This window comes from Ictalurus furcatus, chromosome 2 (genome assembly GCF_023375685.1).
Source record: "Ictalurus furcatus strain D&B chromosome 2, Billie_1.0, whole genome shotgun sequence".
Taxonomy (NCBI): domain Eukaryota; kingdom Metazoa; phylum Chordata; class Actinopteri; order Siluriformes; family Ictaluridae; genus Ictalurus; species Ictalurus furcatus.
The window spans coordinates 32,960,730-32,985,450 of NC_071256.1; the positions used below are offsets into that span (position 1 = coordinate 32,960,730).

The following is a 24,721-nucleotide window of genomic DNA, read 5'->3' on the forward strand; positions in this document are numbered from 1 at the left end:
GTGTTTCGCAAATGCCTTCATGAATCAAAGCCAGGGAAATAAATGCCTCCAGTCTTTTGTGTCTAAGGCCACACTTGCTGGCATTTATGCCTCGACTGTACACCTCTGAACATGTGCTTGTGAAGTAAATGGATGGTGGTGGGGGTGATGGTCGGCAACAGTGATGATATTGTGAGTGGGTGTGGAGACACAGGACACAGCTGTGAGTCTGGCAGGCATTCAAACAGAAGAAGGATTTTGACACCTTTAGCTTTGGCACCCCCTAGCATGACGGGGTCTGTCAAGGGACTTCACTCTCCATCTCACGCTTTCTAACTGGTTATCTGACTCATCACACACACACACACACACACACATTTTAGCACAAGAAAAAGCCATGGTATTGTGATCCAACTCATTATAAAAGCATCCAATCCATACACGACAGGCAATAATCTTTTTAAACAGGCATTTATCATCAGAACTGGAACCGCACTTTTTCAATTGGCTTTTGATTAAGTACCAAAGGTACAGGGTGTGATACTTGCTCAAGATTAGTACCAACAGTGCTGCTTTGGAGTGGCAGTATTGTTCATTATTCTGGCTCAGTCTCTCATCATTCAATGTGCAGCACCACTTGCACAATTAACGACAGAACCACATTTCTGAAGGTTGTCTGGTTTTTGTGATGGACAATCTAATTCATGGAACGAAGAGCAGACACAAGTGTTCGTTTTAGATCATTCATTCGTTCGTTCGTTCATCTTCACGGCAAATTTGGCTTAATTTGGGGGTCCATCCTCATTATTGGGCAGCGTATAAAATAGCACTTGGTTCAACATATCCAGCGAGCCAATATTGCACAAGCAAAAACGTACTTAACTGCTACTAAGAAGCGACCCTAAGTATAATTCTGCCACCAACATAGGTTTGGTATTACCAGTTGCTGAGCAGTAACTGGTTTTCCTCAGAAGTAGCACTTGGAGTTCAGCCCAAATGGTTCAATTTTTGTTTCATCAGACCAGAGAATCTTTTCCCTCGTGCTTTCAGAGTCTGTCATATGCCTTTTACTCAGGAGTGGCTTCCATCTGGTCACTGTACCATAAAGGCCTGATTGATGGAGTATTCCTGAGATGTTCTTCCATCTCTCCTGAGGACCTCTGAAGCTCTGTCAGAGTGGCCATTGGGCTCTTGTTCACCTCCATCACAAAGTCCCTTCTAGCCCACTTACTAAGTTTGGCTGAACATCCAGCTGTTGGAAGAACCTTGGCAGTTTCAAACTTCTTCCCTTTCACAATGACAGAGCCCACTGTGCTCCTGAGAACATCTCAAAAGTTGTTTTTTTTTTAACATTTTTATTATGGATGTCTAGAGAGAGTTCCATGGACTCCATGCCTTGGTTTTTTGATATCCACTATGAGTTGTGAGACCTTATACACACAGGTGCATGCCTTTCTAAATCCAATTAATTGAATTTGCCACAGGGGGAGTCTAGTCATGTTCTAGCAACATATCAAGATGATGAAAGCAAACAAGATGCACCTGAGCTCAATTTGGACTGCCTTAGACAAGAGTCTGAATACACAGCTAATGAGATTTTTGGGTTTTTTAAATTTTTTTATTTTATTTTATTTAAATTTTCAAAAACGTATTTGCTTAGTGATTACGTATAACAATTGAATGAATCTATAAACACAATAAAGTGTGCTAAAAGCGAAGTGGATGGAACGTTCAGTACGTGTGCTGTATGCTTACTGTAGATCTTCAGTAGTATTACAGTCCCCATTTCAATTTATTTGGAGTTATATTAACTGTTGTACAGGAATGCAATTTCAGACAGATAAAGCTCTGACAGTCTGTCTGTCTCCAAAACTAATTGCACGAATCTGGGGGGGAAAAAAAAAGCCTTTTCAAGTAGACACTTCAGTCTCAATTTAAACCTGACTTTATCTATAGCATCTACAGCACTATAAATACAGAGAACCCGCAGAAACGTGTTGTGAATATCAGTGATTTGTTCATGCCCAACTGGGTTTTAAGGGACTGCATCCACTCTAATGGCTTCCAGAGCAAAATGTGGTTTTGGTTTGCTGTCAAGTAAATTTTTGTTGTTGTTACTCAGTGTTCAGAAAAACAGAACACGTTAGACAAACATTCCTCTTAGCGGAAAAGAGACCTCTGGGCTTGCACGAAATACAGACTATTAGCTTGACACAAAATATCATTGTTTCAGAACATGTTTCATTTATTTCTTTTGTTTTTAAAAAGCAGGCAAAAATCCTATTTATAGGCCATACAAGTGACAATAATTAATAATATCAAGGCAGTTATGTTCCACTTTTGAGCAGACAGGAAGCAGATGGGAAGTATAGGAGTTCAATCTGATTGTGCCATCTGCTGTGTGATTTTGATGAAGCACGTAGTGCTGTTCTGGGGTTTCGGAATGTTTCACTGAGACTCAGTCTTCCCTGAGGATTCGATGGAAAGCCGCGGTGTGGAGGGATTGAGTGTGTTGGTGCTGTTTTGCAGGGTTGGATTTCCATGAAGATCTGCACCGGATCGGCGCTAAGGAGGGCCTGAAAGGTAGAAAACTGCAGAAGGCTATGGAGAGCTACGCCTGGAACATCACTGTTCTCAAGGTGAGTGTGCTGCTCAAACAATGCTGTGTACAAAGCACTGTGTATGTGTGTGCTTGTGCGGAAATCATGACGCAAGAAAGAAGCACTTAACATGTACATATAGCAGGTGTTGAGCGTAAAAATAAGTTGTTAGTGTCCATGACTTGATGCATTAGCCACAGATTAGCCCATGTTATTTTCCAATAACAGCAGATTTGTACTTCACGACACACTACGAGTGTACGAATGAATAAACAGCAATGCTTCAGGGCAGCACAGCCTTCCCCGTTTTCATCGCTAATGCTGCAGTAATTAATCGTTGCTGATTGCTGACTACATCATTACACAACATTATTCGGAGTTTCAGCAGCACACACAGAAATTTGCAGAAGAGCGACTGGTGTTTATACACAAAAGTAGTAATACTTCCCTAAATCTGCTCGGTAATTTGGTCATGCAGCACATTTTTTTTTCTCCAGTCACATTAATGAAGTTAGTGAAGATAGTAGAGTGTCTGTGATGTCAGTGAGGAGGAAATAAGTGAAGTATAGGAATACGGTTATTGTATGTTAGTGAAGTTTATTAGTTAAATTAGGAGTCTGCCAGTGAAGTTAACAAGGTTAGTGAAATGTATTAGTGAAGTCAGTTAAGTAGAGCTGCAACTAATCGATAAAATCGATAATAATCGATTATAAAAATCGTTGTCAATGAATCTCATTATGGATTAGTTGGTCTGCGCGCAGTACGTTTACTCATTACGTTACTTCTGTTCTGAAAACACACTTCGGAGAGTAAATACTAAAGTTGTGTCCCAAATGACGTACTATACACTTACACTATGCACTATATACTCCAACGTCTAGTGCAGTGTTTCCGCGGAACCCTTGTGACCAGTGGTGTAATTGCAGGGGGTCCGTAGGAAAGTTTTAATAAATTTTAAATTATATATATTTGTTGTTGTTGTTGTTGTTGTTAAATGGATCAAAACATATTCAAATGAGATGTTTTCAAATGAATCAATTTGGTTATTCACAAATATCACGTTAGCTGAGCTGACGATCGTTCATTGATGGATTTATTTTAAATTTATTTCCAAATGAAATGATAATTTGCAAAAACCTATGAGTGGTAGACAAGTTCAAGTGTCGCATTGATGGATAAAATAAACAAAGGATAATTCAGCGAGTCAAATTAAATGTCACACCAACAATAAAATGTAAAAAAAAATAAAATAAAATCTTGAAATGTTTTGATTCAATTTTAATGTTAATATTATTAATGTTAAATATTAATAAAATAAAGTAACATATATAGAAATGACTGTTTAATATAAAGCCTATAATTGTTGTGGAGTGAAGGGGGTCCTTGTGGATTGTTCGGAATATTCTAGGGGTCCAAAGCTCACAAAAGGTTGAACCACTGGTCTAGTGTATGAATTTTAGAAAGGTAATATCGTCTCAAATGGAACACATTAGTTTTTTAATAACCTGAAAGTTTGCCCCCCCCCCATCTGATTAATCGATTAATCAAAAAAATAATCGGCCAACTAATCGATTATGAAAATAATCGTTAGTTGCAGCCCTATACTAAAGTATATTAATGATGTTAGGAAAATGAATTAGTTAAGTTAATGTAGCATATTTGTGTAGTTAGTAGAGTATATTAGTGAAGTTATATGGAGTTGCTTCCCCTTTTGTTGATTTAACCGCCTCCACCTTTCTGAGAAGGCTTTCTACGACAGTTTTGGAGTGTGTCTGTGGGAATTTTGTGCCCATTCAGTCAAAAGCACATTTGTGAATTCAGGCATGACGTTGCACTAGAAGGCCCGGCTCACGTTCGAAGTTCGGTTTCATGCTTTGTGAGCTTTGTGCACAGTCTGCAGTGAGGAGATCTGTCTATTAGGTTGTGAGTGTAGATGGAGGTCGTAGGGAGGTCATAGAGGAAGGCGGGGTGTGCATGAGTGTCATTCCACTTTTTCCATATTCAATTCGTCACAGTTCAAAGCATCAACCAACACCTAATATTAATCCCATGCTATAAATGAGACAATTCTTTTGCACAGTTAGTTACAGCTAAGCAAATCATTAGAGGTGTGTCCTCTATGTTATGTCCTGTGTTCACATCCAAGGTCAGGTTCATGTTCAAAATGACACGTTCCCTCACATAAAATATGTCAGTCTGATCTAATCCCGAGGCTAGTATTGGATCATGACATTGACCTTGTTTATGATATGGTGACGTATAATATAGGGTGAAGTGTGTGATGAGATGGAGATCACAGACAGAGAGAGAGAGAGAGACAGAAAGACAGAGAGAGAAAGAGAGATTGAATCAGGGTTAGGATATGGTGAAGCATAAATGGAAGTTATAGAGAGAGGTGAAGGCTTTGAGGCTTTTTAGATGAAGTATAGATGGCGCTTACAGACAGAGGTGGAGTGTGCACTGGAGTGTGTATGGGATTTATAATCTAGTGGTACAAGTAGCACAATCACTAGCATCGTGTTGGAGTGTGGAGTGCCTCTGTAGAATGAAAAATGTGCCTCATGAATGCTGAACGAGTCATACCTGCGCTACGTGCTGCCACATGTTTTCCTCACAGCAGCTACAGAAGAAGAGAAATGTCAGCACTAGTTAAGAAACGTTACTGACTCAGAATGCAAAAAATGCAAGAGGTTTGGATGTGTGTGTGTGTGTGTGTGTGTGTGTGTCCCATTTGCAGGTCATGTAGAGGTAATGAGACTGATCAGAACACACATCAGCTGACTCGCTCACATTTCCTTCTGTTTTATCTCTCTCTCTATCTGTCTATCTCTATCCAATATCTTTCATTACATCAAGGATGAGACCAAAACAGTGATATTTTCTCTCTTGGATTTGATCCATGAGGCCTGTGGTAAAGTCTGAAGCACGCTGAGTTGAATATGGATGAAATTAGGTGTTCTCCAAAGCTTAGAGGAAAGGTGAAAGTAGAACACACAGCTTCTTCTTCGCCTCAGTGAGAGAAAGAGAGATTGAGAGAGCAAGATAGCGAGGGAGGAAAATGTACAGAGATAAGCGTGTGTGTGTGTGTAAACTGCTTGATCTGTTAGTTCTCAGCTTAAGTCTCAATGCCTCTGATTATATTACGGCTTTATTAAGATACCGATCTGCCTCTCGGATATGCCCCAATACCCATAAATATTCAGGCACACCATAGAAATCCCTTTATAAGCTCCAGCATGTCCTAAAACTATACACTGCACTTCCCAGTACATCTCCATCAACAGCCGATTGCACATATGCAGCGTGAATGGTGTGTTTTCCCATTCGGTGCAGTTCTTACATGTGGATCAAAACATCCAGGCAGAGAGATTTTATCTCAGCATTCAATCTTTTTGGGTAAGAGTCAATTAGTTTGACACATCTTGACTTTTTGCCATTTTTCCCTGCAAAAGCATTCTAACTCTGTCAGATCGGCTGGGTATCTCCTCCTGAGCACAGCCCTCTTCAGGTCACCCCACTGATTTTTTTTTATTGGATTTAGGTTTTGGTGTCCAGATTTAAATCCAATAAAAAAGATCTGTGGGAGGAGATGCCAAGTCAATTTGAGTGAACTTGTGGTTTGAACTTGTTTTGTCGAAGCCATTCCTTTGTTGATCTGGAGGTTTGCTTCGGGTTGTTGGCATGATGCTGAAAGGTGAAATTCCTCTTCATTTTAAGTGTTTTAGGAGAACCCTGTGGGGTGGCTGTGGCTCAGGTGGTAGAGCAGGTTGTCCACTAATCATAGGGTTGGTGGTTCAATTCCCGGCCCACGTGACTCCTCATACCGAAGTGTCCTTGTCGATTGTAGATTCAACCTGAAACTAAAAACAACTATGGAAATGGAGTACAAGTCGAGTTTAAGCAGGTATAGGAATCACATGTGTTTGTTTGTTTACATTTTCAATCACTGTATTTTTGACCAACTAATGAAAGACTTTTGTGAGAGCATTTTGAGACTCACTCCTTTCCATACTTCCCTCAGCTAATGTTTATGCTTTTTGGCTGGTTTAATTATGTATAGTGCAAAACCAAACCAAATAGCAAATGACATCATTATTGGTTTTATTCTGATTGTGTAGGCATGCGTGCGTGTGTGTGTGTGTGTGTGTGTGTGTGTGTGTGTGTGTGTGTTCCACCGCTGCACTATCCACGGTCTAAACATGTGGGTTTTTCACAGCTGCATGCATAATTCATGTTTTAAACTCTGATTTATTTCTATCCGAAGATGTGCTTTATTTAGGTCAAAGAACCTGGCCCATTATAGGAGCAGGAGTGTAAATGAAGTGTATGGTGTGGTTGGAGTTTAGATGGAGATCAAAGAAAGAGCGTCTAGTTGAAAGTCATAGAGGTACTTGCGGTGTGTATGAGGCCAAAGTATGGTGGATTACAGGTGTAAGGTATAAGGTTTATCAGCATGTGATATTTTACACAAAAGCTGGTGCTGTTTTCATTGCAAACATGGTTTAAATGTTGATCATTACAAAGACAGTCTGTTTAACAAAGAGCTTTAAAACATGTACAGCTGCGCTGTTGAATTCTTGACTCTGATTGATGGGAAAGTGTTGAATATTTTTATATAACACCAGCTCTGATAGTCGTTCCAGCTGCAAGACAGATCTCAGGTTTATATTAATTCACTCGTTCTAATGCGTTATTGTTTCTATGGAAACGAGTAACACAGAGAGTTGTATGGTGGACACGTCACGTAAATAGACTGAATTTTTTAAAAAAAAAAGATGTAATTGTTGATCTGGTGAACATGAGGAGATGCTTATTTTACATTTATGGAAGGAGCCTCCAGTGTCAGTGATTTGTAGCGGTTAGTAAGTTTTCGCCTTGGGAAAAGTCTGACGTTCAATGATCCGTTCTAAATGATTCATTCTAAACTCCTCCTTTCAGAGAGCATACTCTGCTCTGATTGATCAGATGTCCCAGTCTGTTGTGATTGGTCTACCGCTGTCATCGTGTGTGGAAAAAGGAAGCGCCCACTACCATAATGAGTTTCACCTCCGTCTGAAAAAAAATGAAGACCAGAGGCGGGGCTTTTTGTTACAAACCTACGTCGGTTAGTACAGGAAGTAAAGTCTGGAATTACTGACGAATCGTTTTAGCTGTGAGATTGGGACTGTGACAGCTATACTTTTACATTTACCAGGTGCTTTTTATCCAAAGTGTTGGGATTTGGACCCACAAGCTTCTGATCAGTAGCCAAGAGCCTATAACCACTGAGTCACCAGTACTTTTATGAGATAACATGCATTTGTGTTCATTTGTATGCACAAGCTCAGTAGATGGTCGCCCACAGCAGCACAAATGGTCGCTAAAGCAGCTATAATTAGTGATCCTCTTAGTAAATATGGCCGTTAAGCTCTGAAGAGAACTAAGAGGCACTGTAGCTCACACACTCTTATCTGTGTGTGTATGTTACTCCTTCACTGTGTGGCTTTCTGCTTCACACTCTCTCCCATGCTGAGGAGGAAGCCGCCGTTCTACTTTTACTTTTGCATTTAGACTTTAGCACATAAGAGAACAGGCCAAATAGCTTATACACACTCATATCAGTGTATGCATCTCCCTCGCTCTTTCTTTCCTTGGTTCACACTTGATTGAAGAGACTTTCACTGTTCCTCCATACTTTGGAGAGAACCTGTTGTCAATTTTATGTTTTTAATTTTCAGACTTTACCACAGAGATAATGAACAATTAATGATTGAATATGTTTTGAGTGTTATTTAGTGGTTACCACGTTCGCCTCACACTGCCACTGCCTAATGCGATGGATTAGCACCTTGTCCAGGGTGTACCCTGCCTTTTGCCCCATGCTTCCTGGGATAGGCTCCAGGTTCCCCTGAAGGATAAGCGGTATAGAAGATGGATGGATGGATGGATCAGACACATCAAGAGTAATTAAGAGGGAAGTGTTTGAGTGAGAAAGGCAGAAATATGAAAGAGGAGTGAAAGAGTGGAGTAGAGTAGAAGTGTGGGAGAAGTCTAAGGAAGGAAAGGGAGTGGTGCAGTGTATGTGTGTGTTTGTATTTTTGTGTGTTAGGGGTGTAATGTAATGCCACTATCTGTATCTGTATCTCTTTATTGCACTAAGCTCCGTATCTTTATCAGTATTCATATCTTTATATCCAACATGGGTGTGACCTAAACTGCAAGGGATTTTTTTAATGAAACCTACCACTGTACCCCTGGAAACACTAGCAAAAAAAAAAACACCCAGAGGTAGAAATGGCAACACTGTCAGCATGGTAGAGGTCAACAACGATTCATTTCATTCATTTGAATCAGTTCGGCACCCATAACCAATTGTGCAAAATTCCACACCGATAGTTTTTCCCGGTTGCGTCCATTGTGGGAGCGGCTGAGAAATGTCTGCTGTCATTATACAGTACGAGAGCGGCCTCTAGAGGTGAAATAAATAATATCACTGACAAATTTTGTTGTGTTATTTGAAGTAGTTTTGATTCATTTTGGATGTCATTATATATTTATTTTTTATTTAGAGCGTTACTTTTTGGTTCAGTTTGGATGCATGTCTTTCATTTACTTTAATAATTATTAATAATTAATATATATTAATATATTGATTTTTTTTAATGTAAAAAAAAGTTCATGGTACATTCAGTACTGTTTATTTTTATAATAAGGTTCAGCAGTATTTCACTCTGTTTTAAACTTTGTCGGTTGATTAATCGGCTATCGGCAGGTAGGTACCGCCCAACTTAGTTATCGCTGTCGGTAAAATCCACTATCGGTCGACCAACTACAGCATTGTTTACAGTGTGTATTATGGCTCTGACAGTTCCTCAACCTCAGCTACATCACTCCAGTTCATAATTGGTTGGTCTCAAGTAGAAATGTGTGTGGGAAAATCTCCTCTTTTTTTTTTTTTTTGTTTGTTTGGTTTTTTTTTCCAATTTAAACCATCGCAGCCCTGACCAGGCAGTTACTAAGGATGAATGAAAGAACACTGTAAATGCATGTTAATGAACGTGGGTATTTCTTTATCTCGCAAGCTTTATATCTGTCTGCTCGCTCTCACACCACCTGAAAGTAAAAACCTACCGCTCTTGTGAGATTTTGTTGCATCCCAATGCACACATCTAGTCTCAGTCAGTTGACCTGTGAACCTTTAAGGCAAGCCTCCGGGGGGGGAAATGTATCTGCATATGCGTCTGTATATGCATTCTGAATGATATGTTCTTCATTCATATACCTCCATTCATAAGCTGGTTTTTAGTCCACAGAAGCACTTTGCATACCAACACGATTACTCTGTTTGTTCCAGTCATGATAACATCATCTGTGTTTAAGGCTGTTTGGGGGGGAGTTGTTGAAGACATTGACTCAATGATGGAAGTCCAGCCTGTCTTTTCTCTTCGTCTGCTATGTGCGTCACACCTGCATGCATTATTCATCTGTTTTAAAATATATGATTTATTTATAGCAGAAGACTTGCCTTATTTAGGTCAGAGCCTGGCTCGTGCCCATAAAAACTCCACGCAGCAGCAGCAGGAATATAGACTCGCGTTGTGCCGAGTGTATATTAGAGTTATTATAAAGGTAAAGAAGCGTGCCCTCTCTTCTTTGTCCCTGTAATCTTTTCTTTTCGTTTCTTCTCTGCTTTTCTTTCTTTCTTCTCCCCTCCTCTTGTCTATTATGCCCCACCCCCATTATCTCTACTCCCTCCAGTGTCCTCTCGTCTTATCTCCTTTCTTTTTCTGTGCGCTTTTATTCCTCCATTCACTCCTCCCTTCTTCTCTTCTCTTCACACTTTCTGTCGTCTCCACTTTTCTCCTCTCACATTTTCTCCACACAATTCTCTTCTTTTCTCCTCCTTTCTTTCACTCATCTACTGATTTCTCTTCACCGCTTTACCTCTTCTCTCTCCTGAATACTGTTTATTGCCATATCCTCTCTTCTCTTCTCACTGTTTAACCCATCTGAACTTACATACGTGACGTGTCCTAGTCCCACATTTAAGACGCTTTCTAGAGACACGGTGCAAAGAGGCCACGTGTCCTCCATGAGGACGATGTGTGTGTGTGTGTGTGTGTGTGTGAGCGCGCATGCACGTGTGCACGGTTGGCCACCTCCGTTAATTAATCCAAACCTGAATGCCACATTCAAGGACAGGTTTACTGAGTCACTCACACACACACACACACACACACACACAAATACACAAAATCACAGTCAGTACCTCGCATGTTCATAAATCCACCAAGTCCATTTTATGGCACACACACACACACACAAACACTCAGCATGTCTCCCCCTGACTGTTTTGTCCTAGTACACGTCCTGGCATCTCTTCATCTCCTCAGTGTTCCCCAAAAGGACTGCAGCTAGGAATCAACCTGAAGGACGATTAGAACACTAAGCATAGTGTTGCGGTCTCAACACGCCATTTTCTTGTATTGCAGTGACCCCTGCATGCAAAAGGCAGATACTGCATCTTGTGAATAATACAATATGAAAATAACGGATCAACATGGTCCGATAACTAGGATCGGCAAGTGGATTTAGAATGTGTGATAATGTGTATAATCAAAACTGTCCTAGCATCAAGACCAACTGTAATGTGCCTACTACATGGAGGTGATAGAAGTGTGTGTGTGTGGGGGTGGGGGGGTGGGGGGGTAGGGTGACATCATTCCAGTAGGACCACAAAGCAACAGCATACATGAATAGCCTAAAATGTTATTGTTAACTATTAGACTTGAACAGTGCTGTTAGGTTTCACACCATTTAATCACTGACTATGTTTACATGCACATCAATATTCTGATATTATTCAGAATTTGGCAATATTCTAATAGCATCATGTAAACACCGCAATCTGATATTCCCAATTCAGATTAAGGCAATATTCTGATTCCCCAAATTCTGATAACCCCCCGGAATATTTAGATTTTTAAATCAAGAAAGATTTTTAATGTTTTAATCTGAAATGTGTTGTATGTAAACACCTTATTCAGAAAATCCACTGAAAGGAGATTATATGCTCAGTCCGCAAGGAATTGTGGGTACTAACAGATGCTTAGCTGTAGGCTAAGCATTCAGGAGTGGCAGCTCATAATGGCATACTTACAAGAACTATCCATCCATCCATCTTCTATACCGCTCACTCCTTTTCAGGGTCACGGGGAAACCTGGAGCCTATCCCAGGGAGCATCGGGTACAAGGCGGGGTACACCCTGGACAGGGTGCCAATCCATCGCGGGGCACACAATCACTCACACATTCACACACCCACTCATACACACTATGAACACTTTGGACATGCCAATCAGCCTACCATGCAAGTCTTTGGACTGGGGGAGGAAACCGGCACGCCCGGAGTAAAGCCCCGCAACATGGGGAGAACATGCAAACTCCACGCACACATATGGTGGAAATCGAACCCCCGACCCTGGAGGTGTGAGACGAACATGCTAGCCACTAAGCCAGCCCTACAACAAGCATGTATACAGGAATATTCCGACGCCGGTACGCATATAAACATCGCATTCGGAACGTGGCCGCAACCCGAATATAGACCTTAAACGCAATTTGATGTGCATGTGAAAAACTACGATGGTATAAAAAATAGCTCATTTAAGTTTTATCAAAAAAAGTCTTTGAAACGATCTCAACTGAGACACAAGGAACCTTCATTTGCGGTGGAGACTTTAATATAATTCTCAACTCGAAAATGGACACCTAGAGAAACCGGTAACTTCTACAGCAAATAAATTTAAAGCTCTGTTAGGAAATGTAGCATTGATAGACCTTTGGAGGGATTTTTTTTTTTTTTCCTAAAGGACGAGATTATACTCATTACTCGCATGCACACTCAAAATACTCGAGAATATCCTATTTATTTATGTTTAGAAAAGATAGACGTAAGATAAATAAAAGTAGCACAGGAACAAAGGACCTATCTGATCATGCACCAGTGAGTCTAAATAAAATCCATAAAAATATATTATGGAGACTAAATTCCAGTATTTCAAAACAGTGAGCAGTTCATAGAACGGATGGAAATTGAAATGAATTGAACACTACTTGGAGGAGAATGACGATGGAGAAGTATCCCCGGCAGTACTGTGGGATGCTTGTAAAGCTGTCTTGAGAGGGAAAATAATTGTAGAAATGGCATTAGCTAAGAAACCGAGACAGGAGAAGCTCATTAAATTACAAGTAAAACTAAAAGAGCTGGAAACGGAACATAAAAGCACACAAGCTCACAGAGCAGGCCTAATACAAGAGATTGGAAAAGTAAAAGAAGAAATCGCTGAGGTACATAATGTGGAAATAGAATAGAACCTCGCATTTTCTGAAACAGCACAACTACGAAGCTCAGATCACTAAATTAAAACTAAATCGATCACCAGGTACAGATGGATTTATAAGAAATTCAAGGAGCAGCTTGTCCCTATTGTCTCCCCATTTCACGGAAGGGAAATTCCTATTTCATAGAATCTCAATGGATTATTTCTCCTATTCCTAAGGAAGGAAAAGACAAACTAGAATGTGCTTCGTGTAGGCCTATCTCAGTCTTGAATGTTGATTATAAGCTATGTACAGGAATATTGACTAGGAGAGGAGAACATTTACTTAGAGAGCTGATTCATAATGACCGAACAGGGTTCATCCAACAAAGACAAACACAGGACAGTGTTAGACGCACACTACACATAATGAAACACATTCACGAGAGTAACATGCCAGCAAAGATAGCGAGTCTAGATGACTATACCTATATAGAGTATTAGAAAAATTTGTTTTTCATGAAAACATTATTAAAGCCTTACAGTTAATATATTCGAGACCACGAGCGGGAGTCTGTCTAATTTCTGCAATCTAGAAAGAGGCACGAGACCGACAGGGGTGCCCTCACCCCCCTCCTTTTTGCTCTCTATATTGAACCCCTTAGTCAACGGATACGGCAAAGTCATTACGTTAGCGGGATAAAGATGGGGGAAGATGAACATAAAATAGCGTTATTCGCAGACGATGTCATGATATATTTGAGACACCCAGCAATAACATTTACATATCTTATGGAAACACTTGAAACGGTTGGTACTTTATCAGGATACAGACGAAATGTGAAAAAAAAAAAAAAAAAAAACCACAGGTCATTTGCTACAGTTTTATTCCATCAGAAGAAATAAGGGCAAAATTTATACAGGACTAATTATAATGTACTATATGTACTAAAATATTTGGGAATATACGTACCAAAAGGGGCCCTTAGTGGTTAGCGCGTTCGCCTCACACCTCCAGGGTCCGGGGTTCGATTCCCACTGTGGCCCTGTGTGTGTGTGGAGTTTGCATGTTCTCCCCGTGCTGCGGGGGTTTCCTCCCCTAGTCCAAAGACATGCATGGTAGACTGATTGGCTTGTCCAAAGTATGTATGTGTATGTGATCGTGCCCTGCGATGGACTGGGTGTACCACTGGGTACACTGGTGTACCCTGGGTGTACCCCTTGTGCCCCATGCTCCCTGGGATAGGCTCCAGGTTCCCCGTGACCCTGAAAAGAAGTAAGCGGTAGAAGATGGATGGATGGATATGTATCAAAAGATACTAACACCTTGTTAGGTGCAAATTATAGACCTTTAAATAGTAAGCGTCGAGCAGATATCCACAGGTGGAGTGTTATCCCCTATTTGAATTTAGGGGAGAGAGTGGATTTTATTAGAATAAATATGCTCCCGAGGCTTTTATATCTTTTTCAGACACTTCCAGTAAAGATCCCAGAAGAACAATTGGGACAAGTGGATTATGAGGTTTATTTGGGAAGGCAAAAAATCCAGAATTCGATACCTAAAGAAAGGGGTGGCTTGGCCCTCCCCTCCCTAAAAGACTGTTATATAGCTGCCCAATTAAGACCCATAGTTTGCTGGTGTAACCCAAGCTACAAAGCTAGATGGAAACAAATTGAACTTTCTCTTTTCTCTGAGGTACCGATTCAAGCAGTACTTGCAGATGATAACCTATTGAGAACCCATAATAAAGAATATCCGTGGAGCACTACTATATTAGGAGTATGGGCCACAGTAGTTAAAAAATGTGACTTGAAAGACACTCTGAAAATAGGGAGGTGGTGTGCATACGATACACAGTTCACCCCTAATACTTTAGACGAAGTTTTTAAGAAATGGATTAAGAAAGGCCTTGTATTATTCCATCACGAATAACAATATTCTTTCAAGAATTTAAGAATGGGTCCGAGCTTGGTAATCATGACTTGTATAGATACTTTCACCACTTCAACTCAACAGTGAACAAGAAGGGGAATGATTTTGTGAAGATACTCTTGACTGCATAACATGGTCTTCTAATCTACAGACCAGAAGCCAGTTCTTATGTCAGAATGAAATGGGAGAAGGAAGGAAACATGACTATAACAGAATAGGCTTGGTTAAAAACATGTAGATCCCAGTGGAAAACCACAGGCTGCCACGAATGGAGGTTATTCGCCTGGAAAAATGTCATTCGGTTTTTCATTTCACCGGCTCAAAAGTGAAATAGTGAAATAGGATCAGGGTGTTGGAGACAAGGTGCTGTAATTCACAAGTAGCAATTCACCACCATATATATTCTGGGCGTGCCAGGTCATTCACATATTTTGGAAAGATGGTAAATGGTCTACACTTATATAGCGCTTTTTTTTTTTTTTTAACCTTAACGGTTCTACAAAGCGCGTTACACTGTTTCTTATTCACCCATTTACACACACACTCACACACACACACAAACACTGGTAACAAACCAACGGTAGCAGAGCTGCCATGCAAGGCGCTAACTTGCCATCAGGAGAAACTTGGGGTTCAGTGTCTCGCCCAAGGACACTTCGGCATGTGGAGTCATGTGGGCCGACCCTACGATTAGTGGACAACCCGCGCTACCACCTGAGCCACAGTCGTACACAGGACATTAGAGGCTATATTAAAGATCAAAATTCCATTCCAGTTTTATGTCTTATATTTGGGAAATCTGGATTTGCATGAAACCAATTATACATACCTATGGAGAATATTTCTGGTTGCAGCTAAAAAAGGCTCTTACTCGTAAATGGCTTCAAGCTGCTTCGCCCACTATAGAAGACTGGAAAGTGATTGTAATTGAAATATATCAAACGGAAGTCCTTACCTTTTCTTTCAAATTAAAAAAGCAAAAACGGGCTCTGTTGTGGAAAAGATGGAAGGAATCTGTGGAAAATTGAGAAATAATAATTATATAATAGATGTTATTATGGATTATTGTTGTAAATTAAACACTGTAATTATTATGCAAAGTTGCCACTAGACTGTACTGTACCCTGTTTATTCTTCTGTTTCGTTTTTTTTTTCTCGTTATACATATATGTACATTTATACATATATTCTTTTGTTTGCTCTTACCTTTATATATTTATTTATTTTTAATTTGTTGTGAATAATCCAAGTTCTGCAAATATTGCGAATTGTATTGTGAAATTTGTAGAAAGTCAGCTGGATTGAGGATATCCGATTATTATTATTATTATTATTATTATTATTATTATTATTATTATTAATTCTGTAATGTATTTTTGACTCTTACACAGAAAAATCAAATAACTAACTAACTAACTAACTAACTAAATAAATAAATAAATAAATAAATACAGAAAATACCCTGACCCATCATACTCACCCAAGTGACACCTGTAAATGTTCAAATGATGGAAATTGGCTCTCTCTCTATGTCTCAGGGCCAGGCAGACTTGCTGAAGCACGCCAAATCCGAGGCGATGGACACGCTGAGGCAGATCCACTACGCTGCTCACTCTTGCGGCCTGGCCAAGAATGGAGCCTCTACATCGCCGGCCTCGCCTTTGCTGCCTCCTTACCCACGGCTCCTCGGAGCCTTACACACCATCCCTGAGACAGACTACCACAGCACAGACACAAATACCCTACACTGATATATAGATATATATACAGTACACACCGAGCGAGAGACAGAGAGAACGAGAAAGAGGGAGGGAGCGAGACAGGACAGGTGACCTTGGAAAGGTGGGAACAAAGCAATGACTTCAAGGACACAGAGATAGAGGGAGTAAAAAGCGATAGAAGCGTTAGAAGAAGGCAGGTCTGTACAGATTGGTCCACAGTTCTGTCCCTTCAGCTAGTTGCTAGACGAGTGGAAAGCCAAGGACTCCACTAGCTCTGAGGAATCTGTAATGAGAAGATGGAAGTGTCTGCTTTATGTTACTGTATGGATTCTGGTTAAATCTCTAACCTGAGCCTCTTACAATGCTTAAACCTAATCAGAAATGAAACCTGGTCTTTAATTGCAGTTGTATACTAGCTGGAAAGGCCAGGAATGTCCCGTAAATCTTATAATAGTAATAATGCTCAAGTAATAAATATAATAAAGAATTGCATAAATCAAGGGCAGGCTGTAATAAAGGCGCACAGATGTACCATTTCAAACACACACACACACACACACACACATACACACGTTCATATTTTATTTTTACTTTATGTTTATATTTCTGTCATTTGGACTTTTATCCAGGGTTGTTGTTTTTTTTGTTTTCTTTTGTTTTTTTTTCCCCAGTGTGTGAAAATGTGTTATCTGTCTGTCCTAATACTCACCATTGTGTTCGAACTGGAACTTGGACTTCTCCTGTTGAGACAGACTGAACTCAAACGGAAAAAAACAAACAAAACAAATACAGCACAGAGACTCAGACAAGCAAATCATCTAAATTGTGAATGAATTCAGTGAATCATTTTAGAATGAATGAAAGGAGTTTCCCTTTTTTGCAGTCTAGCTCTGAGCAATACACGCTGTTTGTGAACAAAGTGACTATTGTAATAACTACTGTAACTATTGTGGGTAGGTATATTAATATTGCAGTTATTTTATAATTACAGGATGCCTGCTGTACCCATAGTCAAGATGTCACTGGAATGGAAATAGGTCAAAGGTTAACGGCCAAACAGGGTGAGTGGAAGGGGGATTTTTAGAGAAAGAGTAACAGCTGCAGAATAACACCTCATTTGATTATTATTTTATTTATTTTTTTTTTTCATTTATTAAGCCCATAATATATTATAAAAGTGAAATGGCACTAGAACTAAATGTTTCTTGTCTTTCATTTGCACCTGGAAATTCAGCTGTTACACGTTCAAGAATTTCAGATTAGCTTATAAATTTGTGTAAGTATTTATTTTATTTAATTGTATTTATTTTATTTTTTTACATTTAAATCCTACACTTATTGATGTAGAACTACTGTTTATCTGTATTTGAGCACATTTTAATCGTAACCCAGGTAAATACTTGTTATGTTTAGAACAAATCAGCAACAGGGTGGTGTGATATGACTTGACATTACTGTACATGGAGTTACTGTTACCACTCTGAAGCTGATTATTTTCCTATAACAGCATGCCCTGAAGCGTTTTTTCCCCCCACAACAATTTGCCAACTTTTACAATTTTTCATTCATTAAACAATGACACATTATGCTTTTATCTGTTCATCCTTCAATGATGTGGAACATCTGTTTATTCCCCTTGTCACTTACATTATAGCATCGATAAACAGGCATGCTAATAAGACAAAACAAACACAGAGAAACCACAAAATCCTCTGTACTCTAGACATTCATGAGTCTTGTGTCAGAAAGCATGAAGTTACAGCTTTTATTTTAAGTGCTGACACTGGAGACTCCTTCCATAAATGCTAAATAAACGTCTCCTCACAGAAACCATGTCAACCATTACACGCATTTTTAAATCTGGTTATGTGGTGCGTCCGCCACACCAGTGAATTAGTTGTTGCTATAGAAATGATAACGTTATTAGAACGAGTGCATTATTATAAACCTGCGATTTGTATTGCAGCTGGAACGACTGTCACAGCTGCTGTTGTAGAAAATGAACCGACACTTTCTGACCAATCAGGGTTAGGGTTAAAAGCTGTACACGGTGCAGCTTTTCTGTTATAATAATGTGCTAAACGTGTCATATTTTGAGCAAGGATAGAGAGCAAACAGTGTGAGTGCACATCTTTTCTGTCTCTTTTGCCACCTTATGCTACTCTTAACACTTTGAACCACCTCTGAAGCACTCTTAAGAGTGCACTCGCCTATTGAAGAGTATTTTTAAGGCTAAAGAATTTTTCTACATTGCTCTTATTCTATGAAGTGTAGGAGTAAATTTCCTGATGTTTAAAAAAAAAAAAAAAAAAAAAAAAAAGCCAGTTAAGACCAAAATATTACTCTGTGAATATTTAGAAATACCGACCTTGGTGTCCAAAATGTATGTAATGTATGGATGTAATATAAAGTATCAGGTTATTGAAAATATAAAGTATATTATGTAAGACTATGTGAAGGCTTAAAAAAAGACCTGAGGTGGGTTTTGTAGTTAATTTAAATATTTTAAGGATTGGAAATAACCATACATTTCCATAATCAAATTTAGTCAGTGACAAAGCATATCTTGAGTATATATATATATATATAAAGATAAATGTAACTCTCCAAGTAAAGACTAAGTCCCGCTGGAACAAATAGCATTACATTTCCTACCCGCATAAATACGATACGCTCACGTCATCTATACACGTTGTACGTAAATAAACATGTATGAAGTGTTGTCTGTGAAAGAGCATGAGAGTAATAAGGTGGTAATTCTCAATACAGCGATCCATAACAGTCATTAACATTAACCACTCTGTAACTCAGACAAAAGCCCCCTCCCTGCATCCTCATTACCCTTTACCTTCTCCAGGCCTGTGATGACTTCTACCTTCTTTTATTTCTGTCCTGTTAGTGCTAATCACCGACTTAATGGAATGTCACACAATACAAAGCACACACAATGCTACCCCAGAAGTCTCCATGAAGCTCTATGGATACCTGAAGCTGTGCATGCCGATTAGCCTGTTAATGATCAAAACCACGAACATTCTGACAGAGTATCACAATCCAGCTCTTAAATGAGCAACATGAGAATAAAGGAGATGATGGGGCAGAGTAGCGGTATCAGGTGGTTGGCTTTGTTGGCTTTGTTTGGATAATTTCATTAGAGGATTACGTCAGAGATACGGAGATGCATAGTATATAAACAAATCCTCATTTTCTCATGATCACTGAGATTATTAGGAGACTTTCTCTAGGATGGCACATGTCCATATCAAGCAAAGAGGAGCAATGAGACCCCTGGGTGCTTCTTCGGCTAAGGTAAGAACTTCTAACACGTCTGACACTTCTAGTTGTAGGATATACTAAATTTGAGTGGGATTTCCTTCAGTTTTTCAGAAATGTTCCCTGAAATCTTCAGTGAGAGGGTTTTGAAATCGAAGGTCTATTCTACAGGAGTTCATTTGTTGACAGTGTGTCTGAAAGGAACCAGACATAACATACAAACCACACTCTGAGGTGAAAAAGAAAAGAAAAAAAAGGTAACTAAGGTAATTACTTAGATTACTAAGGTAATCTAAGGTAACGCTTAAACTCGGGTCTAAAAATAAAGTTCCCAAGTAGGGAAGGTTCCAAACGAAACTATACATCTTCTGTGTTTTATATGTAATAATTATAAAACTATTTCATTTCAGTACTATTTTTCCTTACAGTACCTGGCATATGGCAGTATTTCAGCAACTTTCTATGTAGAGCAAAGAAACCTACTAGCTGAGGTTACTAATAGTCATCATACAAGCTACATGGTTATCATCGAGTCATAATCATACAATCTTTAAGGCTAAAAGCAGCTCCTATTTGGACAACTTGGAAAAATGAGACTGAATGAAATGAGCCTTGGGGCACGGTGGCTTAGTGGTCAGCACATTTGCCTCTCGCCTCTGGGGTTGGGGGTTCATGGAGTTTGCATGTTCTCCCTGTGCTTTGGGGGTTTCCTCTGGGTACTCCGGTTTCCTCGCCCAATCCAAAGACATGCGTTGTAGGCTGATTGGTGTTTCCAAATTGTCCGTGGTGTGTGATTGTGCCCTGTGATGAGTTGTACACGGTGTCCCCCGCCTTGTGCCCTGAGTCCCCTGGGATAGGCTCCAAGCTCCCTGCGACCCGGTGTAGGATAAGCGGTACCGAAAATTGATCTACGGATAAAATGAACCTGAAAGTCCAGTCTGGCAGGTTGTTTTTTAGCTAGTATAACAAAAACCTGAAATTATGAAGTGGTTTATTGTTCAAAACCAGGTTCCGATTGGTCCATACCTACAGTCTACTGTAGCGTTCCTATTAGTTTCACTTCATAGTAACTACTAAATAATAAGCTTTAACATAATAGTTGAATTATAAGGTGGGATGTTAATGTGTTAGAGCCAAGCATAAATAAATATGCACATTCTGACACTGTAGTCAATCGAGAAAGGTCAAAAAGTTGGTACGTTTCTCTAGAATAGCGCAATCAAAACCTGAAAACCTGAAACTAATACAGTATTTTCTTAACATGAAGGTTTTTTGTTGCTTGACTCTTCCTAATGAAAACTCATTTTAGAAAATTCATATAGTCATATATCGCACAAAACCTCTGATCTTTGCGAATATGAAAGAAAATGTTTTGGTTTTTTTTTTTTATCCCAGTACGTTATTTTTCTTCCATGAGCACGGGGACCCCCCTGTAATTTACCCAAAATATACTCCAGTATAATCCAGGAACTTGAATTAAATTAAAGTTTATGTATAATTATTATTATTACATAATTATTATCTATTCAAATAATCTGACTTGTATTTAAGGCATCATTTCATCCTGATCTTAGTTTTACAGTAACCTTAATCTTTACTCTTGGGTTGTTGTTTTTTTTATTTTTTTCTTATATATATATATATATATATATATATATATATATATATATATATATATATATATATATATAAGAAAGACAGACCTGGGTTACGAATGCAGCAATTTTGACCAATAAACCACAGCACAAAGGAAATTCAGAAAGCTTGAAAGTGTCCAAACAAATACTTGTCATATATTCTAGACAAGGCGCACAATATTGTACAAGCTGTTTTGGAGCAACATAATCAACCATTCAGGACGTGATGAAAGCTTTTTGGTTTTTTTTAAAATGGCAAAAAATTCAGAAAGAGTGATAGTGTACAATCTAAGAGGTGTGGAGAAGGTCCATAATATCGTACAACTTCTTTTAGAGCAACACTGTCGACTCCGAAAGAAAATATGTCCACGTGGGATTAACAATTGTATGATTATAATCATTATTCATTATTAAAATATTGATATTGATGTATCGATTCATAGCTTGTGTGCCCCTGGTTTCGTATGGCTTTTCTGTAAGGCAGGCGTTCCTTCACCAAGGTGTTAATGTCACATTCAATTACAAATTAAAAAGAGACATGCCTATAATTCACAACTTTTTGCCATTTATTACAGAAGTTTCCCTTAATATTAGCTTACATAAAGTCTAAAAAAAAAAAAGATGTTACTATATAATGTTGAAACTTTAAATAGGTAGATGTAAATATATGAAATCATTAGTAAATATGCTAAGATAGTTCACAGACTGAAAAGTACACTGTATGGGCAAAAGATTGTGGACGCCTGACCATAGCATTCATATGTGCTTGTTAAACATCCCCTTCCAGATTTAGTCCCACTCCTCTGGGAAGGCTTTCCACTAGATTTTGGAGTGTGGCTGTGGGGATTTGCGTTCATTCAGCTACAGGAGCATTAGTGAGGTCGGACACTGATGTTGGATGAGGAAGCTCCAGTTCCAGTTCATCTCAGAGGTGTTCAGTGGGGTTGAGGTCAGGGCTCTGTGTAGGCCACTCAAGTTCTTCTACTTCAACCTTGGCACACCATGTCTTCATGGAGCTTGCTTTGTGCGCAGGATCATTGTCCTGCTGGAACAGGTTTGGGCCTCTTAGTTCCAGTGAAGGGAAATTGTAACGCTACAGCATACACAGACATTCTAGACAATTGTGTGCTTCTAAGTTTGTGGTAACAGTTTGGGGAAGAAGCACATATGGGTGTGATGGTCAGCTGTCCACAAACTTTTGGCCTTATACTGTAATGTAGCATGCTTTAAAGGGATTCAGGGAAAAAAAAAAAAAAACATTCGGGGAACCCCTACTGTAAGACATTTTAACTAGAGGTTAAGGTTTGTAACAGTTGTTTAAAAATACAATAGAAACCCTCAGAGAATTTGTAATGGTTTCAATGGGAATTGTATTGGTTTTACTGGAAACTGTAATGGTCCTTTGGGACTCTACTTGTAACTTGTTGTTGGTGGAATGTTATGTCCAGTGGATACCATTAAAGACCAATAATGGTAATGGTTTTAATGGTTAGTGTATGGTTTGTAATGGTATTTGTAGTGGAAACCATTAGAATTTCTGTAAGGGTTTCTATTGGGTTTTTTTTTTTCCAGCAGGGAGTGCAGTGTAATGTAACTCTTGTTGGTTGTACCCTCTCTTCTCTCCCTCACCTGAGCAGAAGGTGCAGCTCGTGCTCTTCCTCGCGGTGATGACCCAGCTCACCTGTGACACAGAGGCGATGACGAGCTGCTGCACGAGGAAGCCGCACCCGTGCCCGCTCCATGAGTTACTGTGTCGCACAGGACACCGGAACCTCACCGACCTGGACGGGAAACTCGGGCGCCTGAGCAGCGACGCCGCTGCCGGGATCCTCACACTCGGCAAACGGAACGCACCCGAAACCCGGTACCAGGACCGACTGCAGCATCTTCTGCACAGCTCACGCAATCAAGCTGCGGGGATCCTTACTATGGGCAAGAGAGGCGTATGGAGCGGATTCGGTACCGACCACACACCCTTTAAACTGGACCTCGAAAGACCACTAAAATACCTGATCCGGCCTGTAGACAGAGACTCATACGAACAGTGATTAGTGCACTGATCCTTCTCTAAAACAGCACATTATTAACCTAACCCATTAAGCTAGTGATATCTGTTGTGGTGAATATTTCCGTACATGCATTGTATTATTGCACCTTAATTGTGATTAATAGTCAGGATTAATCTGGATCATCTACTATGTATATTATTTTTTAAAATTGATTCATAGTTATTTGTGTGTAATGTTGCAAGTGGCCACAAGGTGGCGGAGTTGTATCATATTGTATAGACGAGTTACAAATAAAGTAATGAAATGAATATTAATCATTAATGTGTTAACAGGCAAAAAGAGAAGTGAAAACTAAAAAAAAATCATCAATAACTTTGGATAACTAGGATTTGTCATTATTAAAAATAATAAACAAAACAAAACAAACAGATTCGATGATCGACGTTAAACAGTAAAAAAAAACAACAACAACAACAAAAGAACAGACTTTACATTTTACAGTAAATAATATTATGTGAGAATGTAATATGTAATAGTTGTCTTAAAATGTAGTTATAGTTATGGTAACTCTCTCCTTGTGGAGTGGGGTTTTATTTTTTATTTTTTTTTAAAAAAAGACATTTTTCTTTCCTTTTTTTTTTTTAGTCTATTTGTCTTCAGCAAAATTTTAGTATCTAAACAACACCCTGAACCCCTCTGTTATTTAAATCCAGCATCCTGACTGATTTAGTTGACAATACAATCACCGGTTGTCTTTTCTATCTTTTCTAACCGATTCAGATCTTTTATTTTTTATTTTTTACAGGATATGCGTTTTTATTATTTTTGTCCCCCCCCCTGCTATTTCCTCTGCTACTCACACCACCCTGAAGTCCTAACACGTTCTCCTCTTATACCACGGCAGTTTGCCAACGTTTCTGTCGCTTTTTATCCATTTATAGTTACGGTTAATGTTGTGGAACATCCACGGAACAAGTTCCTGTTCACTTATGTTGTAGCGGCTACGCTATAGGGCCAAAAGTTTGTGGCCATTGACCATTACACCCATAAGTGAGCCTTGTCAGTCTTTGTCTTTGTCAGTAATTTTCCTTCACTTGAACTAAGTGGCCAAACCTGATCCAGCATGACAGTGCTCCTGTGCACAAAGCGACATCCATGAAGACATGGTTTGCCAAGTTTGGAGTGGAAAAACTTGAGTGGCCCACACAAAGTCCTGACCTCAAGCCCATGAACACCGCTGGAACAAACCGACATCGCTCCAGGCCTGT

General features: G+C 39.4%; 2 protein-coding genes across 2 annotated transcripts in view; both read left to right on the plus strand.

Moving 5' to 3' along the window:
- Positions 1-18,120, plus strand: part of plcl5 (phospholipase C like 5) — a 95,252-nt gene extending 77,132 nt beyond the window's left edge. The window contains exons 5-6 of the mRNA XM_053615352.1: positions 2,509-2,618; positions 16,352-18,120. Coding sequence (XP_053471327.1) covers positions 2,509-2,618; positions 16,352-16,564 — 323 coding nt within the window. The 3' untranslated portion in view covers positions 16,565-18,120. The remainder of the gene's footprint in view (positions 1-2,508; positions 2,619-16,351) is intronic.
- A 1,378-nt stretch (positions 18,121-19,498) lies between these two features.
- Positions 19,499-23,662, plus strand: hcrt (hypocretin (orexin) neuropeptide precursor). Its single transcript, XM_053615518.1, has 2 exons — positions 19,499-19,843; positions 23,091-23,662. The coding sequence occupies exons 1-2, from the start codon at positions 19,781-19,783 to the stop codon at positions 23,490-23,492; spliced, it is 465 nt and encodes a 154-aa protein (XP_053471493.1). The 5' UTR covers positions 19,499-19,780; the 3' UTR covers positions 23,493-23,662.
- Positions 23,663-24,721: the final 1,059 nt, after the last annotated feature.

Coding starts and splice junctions, on each gene's coding strand:
- hcrt (XM_053615518.1), top strand. CDS start 19,781: ATGGCACATGTCCATATCAAGCAAAGAGGAGCAATGAGACCCCTGGGT. Junction 19,844..23,090: donor TGGGTGCTTCTTCGGCTAAG/GTAAGAACTTCT, acceptor CAGAAGGTGCAG/CTCGTGCTCTTCCTCGCGGT.